The 13,575-nt window shown below is 56.8% G+C and overlaps 3 protein-coding genes across 3 annotated transcripts; all 3 read right to left on the bottom strand.

The window, feature by feature from the left end:
• Nucleotides 1-3: 3 nt before the first annotated feature.
• On the bottom strand, nucleotides 4-777 carry BO72DRAFT_107781 (uncharacterized protein). The gene has a single exon (XM_040938921.1). It carries the CDS (start codon nucleotides 678-680, stop codon nucleotides 42-44), a length of 639 nt encoding a protein of 212 aa, XP_040801248.1. The 5' UTR covers nucleotides 681-777; the 3' UTR covers nucleotides 4-41.
• A 1,193-nt stretch (nucleotides 778-1,970) lies between these two features.
• BO72DRAFT_448003 (putative mitochondrial phosphate carrier protein (Ptp)) lies at nucleotides 1,971-3,605 on the bottom strand. Its single transcript, XM_040944691.1, has 4 exons — nucleotides 3,264-3,605; nucleotides 2,782-3,201; nucleotides 2,372-2,724; nucleotides 1,971-2,317 (listed from the first exon to the last, which is right to left on the bottom strand). The coding sequence occupies exons 1-4, from the start codon at nucleotides 3,380-3,382 to the stop codon at nucleotides 2,286-2,288; spliced, it is 924 nt and encodes a 307-aa protein (XP_040801247.1). The 5' UTR covers nucleotides 3,383-3,605; the 3' UTR covers nucleotides 1,971-2,285.
• Nucleotides 3,606-3,854: 249 nt separating this feature from the next.
• BO72DRAFT_527717 (putative polyketide synthase) lies at nucleotides 3,855-13,074 on the bottom strand (the record flags this gene model as incomplete). The annotated part of the gene is made up of 4 exons (XM_040950131.1): nucleotides 3,855-6,439; nucleotides 6,491-8,702; nucleotides 8,751-8,971; nucleotides 9,026-13,074. The coding sequence occupies 4 exons, from the start codon at nucleotides 13,072-13,074 to the stop codon at nucleotides 3,997-3,999; spliced, it is 8,925 nt and encodes a 2,974-aa protein (XP_040801246.1). The 3' UTR covers nucleotides 3,855-3,996.
• Between the last annotated feature and the right edge of the window lie 501 nt (nucleotides 13,075-13,575).

The following is a 13,575-nucleotide window of genomic DNA, read 5'->3' as shown; positions in this document are numbered from 1 at the left end:
CCCCGATGTCTCCACCCAGCTCCGCGTAGTCCTGCCCGACATCATTTGAAGATATCCTCATTGTATTTCTGCTGGTACTCGCGCGAGACCCGTTGCATGGTCTCATAGCTCGGGAGGACATCGAATCCGTTCATGTTCATCCTGCGGACTGACTCTTGGTCAAGCGGGCCTTTGTTGCGTAGCTTCAGCGCCTTGAGAAGCGCCAGTGCGTCCTCCATGTCGCATTCCGCCTTTCTGCCCCGGTCCGCGGCATGGATTCTCCTCAGCTTCCGCTCCAGTGCCCACTCCAGGGGAGCGGCCAGAACCTCGAGGTTTTCCCCGCTGAAAAGCACGATATTCTGTTTCTCGGCTTCTTCGAAGAGAGTCTGCCGGGCCTTCTTGGTGACGAAAATGGCCATGTCCTCGTTGATCCATTTGTTGGTGAAGCCCTTCTGGCGCGCAACGGACCGAATGGCCTTTTGCAGGGGCACTTGAATGTGCTGGTCCCCAGCGAATTCCAGGTCACGGAGATAATCAATATCCCCCGTGCTCTCACGGCTCCGGAGATATGTCACCGCAAGGAACCCGCCGGCTGCGATCGGTCGGATTGGGGCGAACGCAACAATGAACTCGTCGGAGCCCACCTCTCTGTCCAGCGCCGTGAGTCCTTGAGATCCGTGGGAATCATTAGCGGCGTCCATCCTGCAAAGCCGTTACAAAGAGTAAACACTATCTTCCCCTCGAGAAAATCGCTCTCCGTCTGAAACTCTTTCAGCTATGCCATAGTTGCAGGTCTTCTTGTCCCAAAGTCGGCATCTGCGACGGATGACTGGAGGTGAGAAGGAACAACGGATAATGAGAAGAGGATTGCGAAGTATTCTTCAGCTGGCGAAAGTATGTTTTGTACTGGGCCCGAGCGCCCCTTCCCTGCAATCATTCCACAGTGGTGTACTGGTTCAAGTCCTTGTTGGCAGATCAAAGCGCCTCAGGAAGGCATCATGCAAGTGGATGTTGGCGCCTGCCGCTCCGGCTCAGGCGCTATGTTGATTGAGTCGAACTGCCGTCTATTCACTTGAGCTGTGGTCGGAGCCCAGGCTCGGATTCTTGACCCTGGTTCTCATTCACCACTCATCGGGCCTTGTAAATACGCACCATGGTGAGGCCTATCTCCATCCATGCTCCATATCCCAGAGCAGTCATTCGCCTCCACAATACAAACCATCATTCTGTGTGGAGCGGGTGGAGCAACGCGGCAATTCCCGGGCGGATCTGAATGGGACGGCGGGGCATGTTTATGGCCTTATCTCTCAGGAAGCAATAATCCACTCTACCGTCCGATACCGTAGCACAACTGCTCCATTCGTTGAACCGGAAAGACCTTTGTATCCTCCCTTGAGCTTTGCAAGATAGCAGTCGATCCTCGTAGACTTCGCGATCAATGGGATGATACCATCATCATCACCATCATCTCTTCGACAAGTCCAACGACTCCCCAAGCCGACCGATGCCTGCGCCTTCAAGCTCAACCCTAAAACTTATATATCCCCCGGACCGTCACCCACGGCCTACAGTCTATCTCCTCCTCATCCTGCCCCAGCCTCCACACCCGATCCAAGGCGCGCTGATCTTCAGAACCATGGCGCGGGACTGCTGCGGGGCTGTGGGGTCGAAAAACCATGGGCGCGCCCGGTCCATGTCCCTGCGTCGGGATGGGTGGCGTGTGCGCGCGGGCCGAAGATGTTGGCGAGGAATTAGCGGGGGATATGCTGCTATCGGTTGTCTCAGGGGAACAAGCTCGTGGGGTTGTGAGGCGCTCGGGGGTAGTCAAAGGGTGGCGGGATGGCGCGGTCCTGGGGGGCATGCGCCATGCCTTGCACCAACCATGTTAGCTTTCGATTATGGCAAAATTTGCCGTCAAGGTGCGGGCGAGGGGGGGGGGGGGGGGGGGGGGGGGGGGTTACTATGTCTAGGGTCTGCTGGTCGTAGTTGGGGTCAAGATGTACTGGACTGCAGCAGGGTTTCTCACTCTCTCGTTAGACCTCTCTATGCGCCTGTTTGTCCACATCGTCCACGCTATTATACATGCACTTATGCGGGGACTCAAAGGATGATCATGCCTGCCACGGCGTGAAAATCGTATATACCAGCCTGTGGTTTTACATAATCCTCGAGTAGGCTTGCAGGATCCGTACCTGGCTCAAGGGTAGTGCAGTAAATACAATAGGTCTGGCTACATCTATCTCTATACCGCAACCATCTTCCCCCCCGTCTAGAACATACCAAATGTGCATATTTACAGCAGCCTCTTACTTGGCGATCTCCACACCATTCGTCGCACCTAAGCGTCCAGAGTCAGCGTCCGTGATCCACCAGGAAGGGTAACTAGACTTACCAAGAGCCTTCTTAATGTCACCGTAGATGGCGAACTGGCCGGCCGTGAGACCACCGATCATGAACAGACGAGTGGGCAGGCCGGCGAAGGAACCACGAATGCCGAGCTCGCCCGCGATCTTGACGAGACGGGAGACGGTGCTCTCGCCGGGGAGACCCTTGGTCTTGTTGATCTTGGACAGCATCGTATCGGCGGGCTGGGAGATGATGGCCGCCGCGAACCCGGCAATGAGACCCGATCCCAGGTTGACGCCGGTCTGGGCGCCGTTGGACAGCTTGGACTTGTCCAGACGAGCGAAGACAGCCTCGGAAACCTTCTCAAAGGCCACGAACTTCGTCACGGTGTAGGGGACCCTATATCGTGTCAGTGATTGCTGTTACTCGCGCAGTCTCTCGATTGGCCCAACGTACTGCTTCAGGAGAATCGGACCGAAACCACGATAGAAGGCACCGACGCCCTCGTTCTTGAGGATCTTGCCGAACCCGCTGAACAGACCAGTGGCGAAGCCAGGCTCGGAGACAAGACGGATACGCGTAGCCTCGAGCGGGCAGAGAGCGATCGAGGCGAAGAACTCGGCGCAGGCGGCGGAGACCGAGTAGACCGCGATGCGGTTCTGGCGGGCCTTGTCCAGACCGATGACGTTGATGGATTGCTGCTTGAAGAACTCGTAACCTCCAAATTTGAAGGCGCCCTGCATGAAGTACCCGGCAAAGGTTGGGCCGAAACCGGTCAAGAGAGCTCCCGCGCCCTCGTTCTGGATCACCTGCCGGAAGCCACCAATCATACCACGGTTGTAGGTTGCGGGGTCGAGCTGGATCCGGGTCTTGACGCTGTAGGAGTGGGGGGTGTTAGTAAGTGATGAAGATGAGATACTGGAGATGGAACGACGTACACATCGACCGGAGTGAAGGCACCGTGAGTCACCGAGCAGCAGACGGCACCGGCAAAAGCGAACCGCGCGTAAAGGCCAAGGCCCTCAGCCTTGTTCTGGGCAACGGGAGACACAGCCATTTGCAGTGCTGATGAAGGCGCGCAACTGGAAGGATTAGGGGATGGGAAAAGGAATAATAGGTGGTCCTGCACAAATCTGGGATGAGTGAGAAAAGGTTGAAGAGTAAGCAGAGCAGGTTTCCGTGTTGTTGACAGTTTGCTGTTTGCTACTGCGGTCAGCATCCGACTAGCGGCTGGCACGTGTTTTGGGGGTTGCACCGGCGATTCCTTCGGCGTATTTATGCCCTGTTCGGCGTTTGACACTTTACCTTTGTAATTTATGACTGTGGGCAGTGGAGCGATCATACAACAGCGGGTGGCGCCTCTTCCCGTCACGGGTGTTACTAGCGGGTCCCGTGACCGCCAAAGCACGCCAGGGTTGCTACTATAAATAGCACAGACCCTCACCTCATCTTCCAAAGAGATCTCTGGTAACTGAGATATGGCATATCTAACCTGTATTTATATATATATCTACCCTAGATCTTATCTAGTGTGATCGTGATATCTTATGAATCCCCTATTCCGGCGGGAGGGAATTTGATGCTGTTGAACAAGTGATGTAGATGAATATATATTCATGATGGGGCGAAGATCACAGCTCAAATGCACAATACTGCACTACCACCGCTCCATCAAGCCCTCGACTTAGCCCCCTGATCCAAACGTCCATCTTCCACCCTTAGCGCTGGGTTCCTCGAAAAGATACTGAGAATGGACAGGTACGCGTCCATGACCACCTCCGCATCCCGGGGCCCGTACCGCCCCGCCTGCAACTTGACCGTGATCAACGGGTCCTTGGACGGGTCATCGCTCATCTCGAGGGTGATATCGTACGGCGATCCCGCGCGCGGGGTGCGCGAGTCCACGATCTTGGCCTCCCCGATGGTGCCGCTCTCCGCCTGGCCCTGCTTGTAGTCGAAGACGGCCTGGAACAGCGGCGCGTGGGAGTGCGGGTCCGCTGCGGAGGGGGCCGGCAGCCCCAGCCGCTCGAGCATCGCCCCGTAGGGCACGGCGCTGTGCAGTAGCGCCGCGCGCATCTGTTCCTTCGTGGCCATGAGGACCTCGTTGAAGATCTGGTCCGCGTGGTAGTGCATCCGCACGGGCAGGAAGTCAGCGAAGAAGCCCATCGTCGCCTGGTCGGTGCCCGTGGGCCGGTTGGTGTCCGCCACGCCGACGACCACGTCCGTGCTGGAGGACAGGCGCGCCAGCAGCACGACGTACGATGCCAGGTAGTAGTGCATCGGTGTCACCTTGTGCTTGCGGCTGCGGTCCTTGATGCGCACGGCGACCATCCGGCTGAGGCGGGCGGACACCTCGTGCTCGGTCCAGGTGGTCGGCGTGGCGCTCGCGTGGGCCTCGGGGACGTTCAGGGTCTGCAGTCGAGCGGGAAGGGTCTCGAAGAGGCCGCCCCAATACTGCAGGTCCTCGGTGAATGCGCCGGATTCGAGCTGCTTGCGCTGGCGGAGGGCGAAGTCGGCATAGCTCGGCGCCGCCTCCAGCTGGACGCCCTCGTACAACTGGCCGACCTCGACGAAGAGGCGTTCGGTCGTCCAGCCATCCCCGACAAAACGATGGTAGGCCATGATCAGAAGGTGATCGGTGGGCGACCACTGGAAGACGACGATCTTCCGGGTGTCGCCCTTCGCTATATCGTACTTGTAGCTTTCCAGATCCTTGAACCCTTGCTCGGCGGCGGCTTTGTCTGCCACTTTGACCACTTCGAAGTGCACTCGCGGGGACCGCAGGATGGCTTGGATGGGCTGCGCCGCGCCGTCCGGATCGGCGATGAAACAGGTACGGAACGCGTCGTGCCGCTGTAGTGCTTGATTGAATGCCCATCCGAGACGGTTCAGATTGAGGGGTCCATGCAAGTAGATGCCGATGGTGCTGTTGAACGTCGCCGGATCCAGGGGAAGTTGCTGTTGTTTCCAGGCGTACTCCTGCGTGAGGGAAAGTGGCACTTGTCGTTCAAAGCCATCTTCATCGCAGGAGCGCGGAGATGGGGGCGTCGGAACATCGTCGTAGTCGACGACAGAGAACGAGGATTCGTCGGACGCACCCACAGTCGACAACGGCGGGATAGGCTGCGCCTCGGTGGCAGACTGTGCTGCATCTTCCAACAACGTAGAATTAGCCAGGGGGATAGCTTCAGGTGTCAAGCGGGAGACAGCCTCGTCGATCAGGTCAGCGGCCGAAGCACCACCAAGGATCTTCAGAAGGGGAATTTCGATGCTCAGGTTCTTGGTGAACCATGAGCCGACGGTAACGGCGCTGAGCGAATCCACGCCCTGATCAATCAGAGGCACGGTCAGATTGAGTTCATCCGCAGCAGTGAGCTGTAAAGCTCCCCGGATCCTGCCGGAGAGGCCGTCAAGGATGATGGCGCGAACGTCTTCCATAGTCTCGGCCTTGAGAAGTTGGTCTTTGACGGACCCGACCGCCCCAGCGGCGTCCTCGCCGTTGGTGTGGTGATCGGACAGCTTGAAATACGCAAAGCGTGGGTCGTCGAAGTAGGGGATTCGGTCGTGGTTCGCAGGATCCATGTAGGGCATACCGGTGATGACCTCGACATCCGTCGTCTCCCAGTTGCGACCAGCAACGACGGCCTCTGCAAAGAGGGAATGCAGTTCCCATTCGTTGACCTCGTCGAAGATGAACTTGACGACATCGTACTCGTGTTCGCGTCCCGCTCTTGCAATGAAGCCAACACCGAACACGGCGCCAATGTCGATGGTCGATGCAGCCATCCCCCGAGCGCGTCTTTGCTGAGCAAGCGCGTGCGTGTATGCATTCGCAGCGCTGTACGCCGCCTGTCCCGGATTGCCGGAGACCATGACGAAGGAGGAGAACATGACGAAGAAGTCCAGCGGGTTGGCAGGATCCGAGAGACGCTCGTTGAGCAGACGAGCTCCCGTTACCTTGGGCGCAAGCACCATCTCCAGCATCGGCAGGTCCATGTTCTTGAACATGACATCCTGGAGGACAAGTGGTCCAAAGGCCACACCGGCAATCGGCGGCATAGAGGCCCGGACTCGAGCGAGACCTTCGTCGACCGAGGCCTCGTTGGAAACATCCCTTGAATCCAATTAGCGACAACACAGGCCATGAAAGTTGAAAAGAACTTACATCGGTAGAACCATCACGTTGCCCCCAAGCACGGTAATGTCGTCGATCCAGCGCTGGTCAATCTTAGGAGAGCGACTTGACAAGACCACATGGCGTGCGCCGCGCTCGATCATGAAGCGAGCAATCGAACGACCCAGATCACCAGCAAGGCCAATCAGCAGATACGTCTTATTGTCCACGAATATCTGATCGGTCTCCATTGACCGGACACGGCTGGGGATGATCTGATCTGACTTCCAGTCGACAACTGCATTCACCTCCGGACCCTCTCTCAAAGATAGTATCTCACCACCCTTGAATATCGACCCACCGTGGCTGTTGCTGACCTTGTTTGCTACTCTGACAGCCTCCGCCAGAGACTGAGACGCGGCCGCACTTTCGACGGAAATTGGCGTAGCAAAGTTCTGGAACAAATAGTCGATTCGGCGAATAGAGCAGCTTGACGGGAGGCATCTCTCCAGCCGGTGGTTTAGGCTTGCGGGATTTTTTTCGGGAGACAAATCATAAAACACTGAAGCGTTCAGCGGCAGCTTCTGGCGAAGGTTACGCTGCGTCTCTTTCTCGTGCAGTCGGATCCACCGGATACCGTCCGACCCCGGAGCAGCCTTGATGGATACGAAGGCGAGTGGGATACCAGCAGCCGCTGCGCGACGGCTCAGAGGCTCGACATAGAGCATGGGGGGCTCAAAGATCAGTACGGATGACCCGGCAGCAAGGTCCGACAGCAGGGTCTGTGCGATGAGTTCTGCTGCGATGCCTGGAAGCACAGAAGTAGTCAGTTCTGCCTTGCTGGTGATGTAAACAAGCTGGTGGGAAGCGACTTGAACAGAGGAAGCGTTGGTCTCAGAGAGAGCCACCACAGTGCCGTCGAATCCAGCAACCCTGCCCTGAATCAGATAGAAATAGCCCAGCTGGCCGATTCTGATCGCTTTGGCAAGAGAGTACTCCACCTGGACCGTCACAAAGGTCTCGTCAACAGCCAGGGGCACAAAGCGCTCCTCATGGAACCTGAAGAAAGGCTCCTCGTCATCGTATTCCAGAGTCAGCGTCTCCTGTCTCGGATCCAGATCGACCAGAATGGGACGGCGGCCGGAGTTCAGTCGATTATTCCTGTCGACATCCGGCTTGAGCCGCGGCACAACAACGTTGCCATCAGACAAGTACAGTTCGGGCTCCTCTGTCCACAGAATACCGCTCTCCTGCCAGTTCGTACCATCTTCCAGCCGCAAAACGGTCTCAACCAGCACCTCGGGTCGCAGATCCTTTGCCTTCTTCACATCCAGCACCTGGATATGCACGTCCGGATATTCCATGCGGAGCGTGCGAAGGAGGCCGATGGTCATGGCTTGCTGAGGATTCTCAACCCAGGCATCCTCCGTGACCCACAGGACATGGTTGGCGGCGTTGAAGATGGTCTGCAGGGCATCGAGTTGCTCCTCATCGAACCGCGCAAACGTATGCTGATCCAGCTCCGAGAGCACCATAAACGTGGACCCTGGCTGATAGTCGAAGTCGATGATCTCCCGGATGGTGGGGACAGTCTCCCATGTGCGCGCTGGCAAGATGACTGGAAGCTGAGCCACGAGCGCACTCGTCTTCGGCGAGGAACCCCCAATCACCACCAGTGGCGCGTAGGACTCCTTGACGGAGGCCGCCAGTGGCGAGTCCAGCCTTTGCACCAGGTCGTCGACCGCGTGAGTAGCGAACACGCCGTTGGGGAAAACCCTGCTGTCCGGGTCAAGCGTGCGGCTATCGACTCCCGAAAACCCCGTCTTCCTCAGCAGTGTGTCCCACCGGTCATATGAGATAAACGGTTCAAGGACACGCCCTTCGTCGTGCCCAGCCCACCAATCCGGGAACAGACCGAAGATGAATCCGATACGAGTGTGCTCACGGTGTGCCACTTCAATGACCACCAACCGACCCCCGGGCTTGAGCAGTGATCGCACATTGGCCAGAGTCTCTTCGAGCCTCGGCGTGGCGTGGAGGACGTTGGAGGCAATGATCAAGTCGTACGAGTTGGGCTTGAAGTCCTGCTCGCTGGGCGGACGGCGGATGTCGAGCGGGCGGAAATCCATCTTGTCCGCATGCTGCTCGAACTCCTTGGCCGCCTGCTCGAAGAACGCGCTGGAGATATCCGTGAAGGTGTAGCTGTTGAACGAGATTTGTTGGTGATTCAAGAAATACCGTGTCGCACCCCCAGTACCGGCGCCTTTTCTTTGCGTCAGTGGCCGCATTGAAGTGGATACGCTTCACTTACCAATTTCGAGAACATCCAGGTTTTGATACCGGTGATTGATCTGCGCAAGGAGTCTTTGATAGTAGTGGTAAGAATGCCCGTAGCTGACGGTGCCGCCGTAGAATTCGGTGAGCAAGCCATCGTGGTCCATCAGGTCAAAGGCGTTCTCGTTGTTGCGAAGGGTCTCCAAGGCGCCTTCGCCGACTCTCTGGATGAGGCGGACGAAGGGATGCGCCACGTTTCTGCGTCGTAGGTTGGTCAGCATTTCTTTTTATCCCAGTAAAGGGAAGGCTCACTCTCGAATCATGTCCTCGATATCAGCTTTCGTGTCCTGCTCCCAGCCTGCTTCGTACCACACATTGCGGCCCGCCTCGGTCTCGGCGATGATATACTCGCACCACTGGATATGCTTCGTGAAGTGAAAGGCGGCGTTCTCGCGGTCTTCCGCCGTGAGGCTCGCGAGGAACGCTTTGATGTACCAGTACGTAATTCGCTCAATGACTGCCACGTCCTTCCTGTCCTGCTCGGTGGCGTGGTATTTGCTGTCATCGAGCAAGGGCTCAGGGTTGATGGGACCCCAGCTCCACTTGGAGAACATTTCATGGTCATCGGCAGCCGAGAGCGGGGAGAATGGCTTGAAGCTGAGGCCCTCGATGTGGATCATGGTGGCGTCGGTCTCCGGGTCGAAGACTTCAATGTCTCCTGCCACGGTGTTTCCGACGCTCGCCGCACTGGTGGAGATGAACTCCACCTGGCTGGACAGGGCGTGGATTCGATCCGCGACCCACGGGTTCAGCGCAATGCGGTCAATTCCAGTCGGCACCAGGAGAGATCGCAGGCGTCGGTCGCCAGGGGCAGTGTATGCTCCGATGAAGCTTTGGAAGGCCACGTCGAGGGTGGCAGGATGGAGGACCATGTTGCGGTGGTTGTCCTCCAGACGGTGGAAGGCGATGGTGCCGCAAGCCTTGCTGTCGCCGCGTCTGAGGTTGCTGACGCCGCGGAACTGCTTGGTGTACCCGTACCCGATCTCACTGAGCATGGTGTAGAATCTGTCGATGCTAACATTGTTCAGGTGAGGCGGCTCGCCCTGTGGGGGAGGAAGGCTTTCAGGTGATCCTGATCCATAGGTCACAGCGACCGTCCCAGCCGCCGAGCGAGTAAGACCGGTTTCTCTGGCGAGGCAAGAGTTGATGACGAAGCTGTACACAGCGTAAGTGTCTGTGGTCTGCGATAGGTCGATGTCTAGAGTGAGGTTGATCTCGACCATGCTGTTCTCGTCCTCAAACGTCACGGCCTTGTCGATCGAGAGGTTCAGGACTTCCAGAAGCTGAACCTCTCGATCACCGGCCTGCTTCACGGCAGCCTCCATGGCCATGACCACGTATCCTGCGCCCGGAAACACAGTCTGGCCCTGTAGGGAGTGGCCATCGAGCCATTCGATATCACGCTGCCGGATAAAGTTCTGCCACTGTATCGATGACGGACTGCTGTGGACGAGTTGCTTGCCGAGCAGAAGATGGGGGCGTTCTGCTCCAAGCCAACTGCGAAGCGCGCGGGACTCCTTTCGGTACGAGCGGTGATGGTCCCAAGTATAGCACGGAAGTTCTTTGGACAAGTCTTGGGTATCGACATCCAATGAGAGACTGCTGTACAGGCTGTCGACGTCGACAGCAGCTGAGCCAAAGCGCGACCATATGTAGCCCAAGCACGAAGAGTAGGCTTCAACGTCATCCTTGCTCCGCTCCATGCAGCCCACATATGGAAGCGGAGCACCGGCGCAGTTTTCAATGGTCTGGAGACTAGGATTCTTCAGAGCCGGGTGAGCTCCCACTTCGACGCAAATATCGAGCGGCATGTGCTTTACCAGGGCCTGTTCGACGGCATAAGAGAAAAGAACGGGAGAGAGTAGGTTAGCACTCCAATACTCAGCCTTGAGATCCTCAGTCTTCATGAGCTTGCCTTCGTAGACCGACGAGATCCAGGTGGCCGTGGGTGCGACATCCATACTGAACTCGTCGCAGCCACAAGCTTTGAGAGCTGCAACATAGGGCTCGGCGCAAGGACGCATGTGGTGAGAGTGGTAAGCCTTGTCCACCTTGAGGAGGCGGTTGAACTTTGACTCGTCGTTGAAAATCTCTTGAGCCTCGAGGATGGCATCTCTGTCTCCGGACAGGGTAACGCTTTCCGGCGCATTGCTTGCTGCCACAGTCATTCTGCCCTCAAAGGCCTCGAGAGCGCATAGGTCAACTGCATCGTCAAAGGAGGTGCCTGCGGCCATCATAGCGCCCTCGATACCGTTCGGCCCACCTGCATGCCTCGACGTGAGGCCGCGAAGGTATGCAATCCGAATTGCTTGGGACGCCGATATGAAGCCGGCGGCGAATGCGCAAGCAATCTCTCCCGAGCTGTGGCCGACGACAACCTTGAACGTCACTCCGGAAGCTTGGAGAAGCTTTGTGAGCATGATCTGGACGGCACAGCAGAGAGGTTGCGAGAAGGTGGCGTCATGTACATTGGAGTCTGCCCCCTCGAGGAAGAGCTGATCCAAGAGCTTCCACGTGGGCCGGTATTCCTCTGGCAAGTCCTGCAAAGATTGGTCCAGCTCTAGGATAATATCGCGGGCATAAGGCACTTCCGAGATGAGAGCCTTGCCCATGGTCGGCCACTGGGCACCCTGACCGGTGAAAATACCAAGCACTTCGGGCTTGGTCTTGACATCCGAGACCGTTGCGATGCTCTGCTTCCCTTGCACCAAAGCGGCATCGCGCTCGAGAGCCTCGCACAGAGAGTGCACCGTCTTGGCTGGGATAGCATGGCGGACTTGAAGGTTCGATCGCTTTCTCAGCAGTGTCCAGGCGAGGTCTTGTAGGCGTAAGCTGGGCTGGCTTTTGATAAATTGACTCAACTCCTCCATAGAGGCCTTCAGCGAGGCTTCTGAATTGGCGGAGAGCGTGATCGGGGCAAGGGATGGGGTTGGGGGCGCATCAATTGCTGGTTTCGAGGCGGGAATATAGGACTCCACGATTACGTGGGCATTAGTACCGCCGAATCCGAACGAGTTGACACTCACTCGTCGCGGTTGGTTGGACTTGAGCTCGGGCCAGGGCTGGAGTTTCGTGACTAGCTGGAGATCGGAGTAAAATGGCGCCACCCTCGGGCTTAGCTCATTGAATAGCATATTTGGCGGTAGTAGACCATGCTGAATGGCCTGCGAAGCTTTGAGCAGGCCGGCAATACCAGCCGTACCCTCAGTATGCCCGATGACAGTTTTGATGCTACCCACGTACAGAGCGTCTTCATCGACAGCACGCTGCCTGTCCCCGAAGAAAGCAGAAGAGATGGCTTGGGCTTCTTGAGGATCCCCTGCCGGAGTGCCTGTTCCGTGCGCTTCGAAGTATTGGCAGCGGTCTTCGGGCTTGGTCACATCGAGGCCTGCTCGCTTGTAGACTTCGCGAATGAGAGCTTCCTGTGCTGCATGGTTCGGCATTGTGATTCCCGCAGTTTTGCCGTCTTGGTTGATGCCGCTCTCACGAATAACACACTCGATAGTGTCCCCGTCTGCGATCGCCTGACTGAGAGTTTTCAGGACGACCGCGGCAACGCCTTCGCCTCTAGCATACCCATCCGCGGCAGCATCCCACATTCGAGAACGGCCAGTGGGTGAGAACATGTTCAGCTTACTGGCTGAGATAAATGGAACCGGACCCAGGATCAAGTTCGAGCCAGCAGCAATGGCGACCTGACTTAAGCCCGTTCGAAGGTGCTCGATGGCGTGGTGGACAGCGACGAGGGAGGAGCTGCAGGCGGTATCAAAAGTCATACTCGGACCGTGCCAATCGAAAACGTAGGAAACTCTGTTGGAAAGAATAGATGCGGATGTGCCGGTGGCGGCATAGATGTTGAGGGCATCGAGATCGTAGTTTTGGTGGTCGAGGAAATCACGTTGCATCATCCCAACGTAGACGGCGGTGGGAGAGCCTCGAAGGTCTTCTACCTTGAGGCCCGCAGAGGAGAGACCTTCGTAGACGGTCTCTAGGAGGAGACGCTGTTGAGGATCGATCGTGTCGACTTCATTGGGTGGAATGTTGAAGAAAGATGGGTCAAAGGTGTAAGGGTCTTCGTCAAGAAAGTAGGCAAATCGTGCGTTCGTGCGACCATGGTGGGCTCCATCAGGATGATAGAAAGCATCCACGTTGAACCTCTCCTTAGGGACTTTCCTCCCCAAGTCCCTCGGGGTCTTCAGAAGTTCCCAGAGCTTCGAAGGACTGCTGGCACTACCGGGAAAGCGGCAGCCGCTGCCAACGATTGCAATAGGCTCATTGCGACGTGCTTGAGATTGGGTCATGGCGGCGAGAATGGTCTTTCACCGGCCTCAATGTGTTGAAACTATGAAGTTGCAAGTCCAGACAGCGTCTAACTCTATCCTTTAGTAGGCCCATCATGAGCTTCACGAGAAGCTAAGATCTGACCGGGCCTTTGGGGGAGTGTCCCGGGGCCAGGTTCGGCGTATAGAACAATGCTAGCCGTGCGATAAGCCCGTTTCCGAACTTGCAGTGCGTTCACCGAATTAGGCCATCACCGGCATTTTGTGGAAAAAATACTCTCCCTGAAAAATCTGTGGCGCCGATACTGAAAGGCGAGAAAGGATTTGAGAAACTAGCTTAGGGCAGGTACTGGCTCCGCAGTCCACCGTAAGCGGTCTCGCAATGATGGACAGGATCTGTGAAAACAAAACATCAAGAATACGGAGAAGCAGGTCAGACAAAGCTGCAGACAGATAGTCTTTGATCTTCATTCTTAGTCATAGGCATCAATTACATCATTCGAGATACATGCATGTTTACCG

This window comes from Aspergillus fijiensis, assembly GCF_003184825.1.
Source record: "Aspergillus fijiensis CBS 313.89 unplaced genomic scaffold BO72scaffold_23, whole genome shotgun sequence".
NCBI lineage: Eukaryota > Fungi > Ascomycota > Eurotiomycetes > Eurotiales > Aspergillaceae > Aspergillus > Aspergillus fijiensis.
Note: the sequence above shows the minus strand (reverse complement) of the source record. Positions and strands in the feature narration are given on the sequence as shown.

Bases quoted from the DNA above. Each gene is read 5' to 3' on its own strand.
- BO72DRAFT_448003 (XM_040944691.1), bottom strand. From the start codon at position 3,382: ATGGCTGTGTCTCCCGTTGCCCAGAACAAGGCTGAGGGCCTTGGCCTT. The intron at 3,202-3,263 runs GTACGTCGTTCC...CCACTCCTACAG, and splicing joins GCCTTCACTCCGGTCGATGT to CGTCAAGACCCGGATCCAGC. The intron at 2,318-2,371 runs GTAAGTCTAGTT...CTGGACGCTTAG, and splicing joins TGACATTAAGAAGGCTCTTG to GTGCGACGAATGGTGTGGAG.
- BO72DRAFT_107781 (XM_040938921.1), bottom strand. From the start codon at position 680: ATGGACGCCGCTAATGATTCCCACGGATCTCAAGGACTCACGGCGCTG.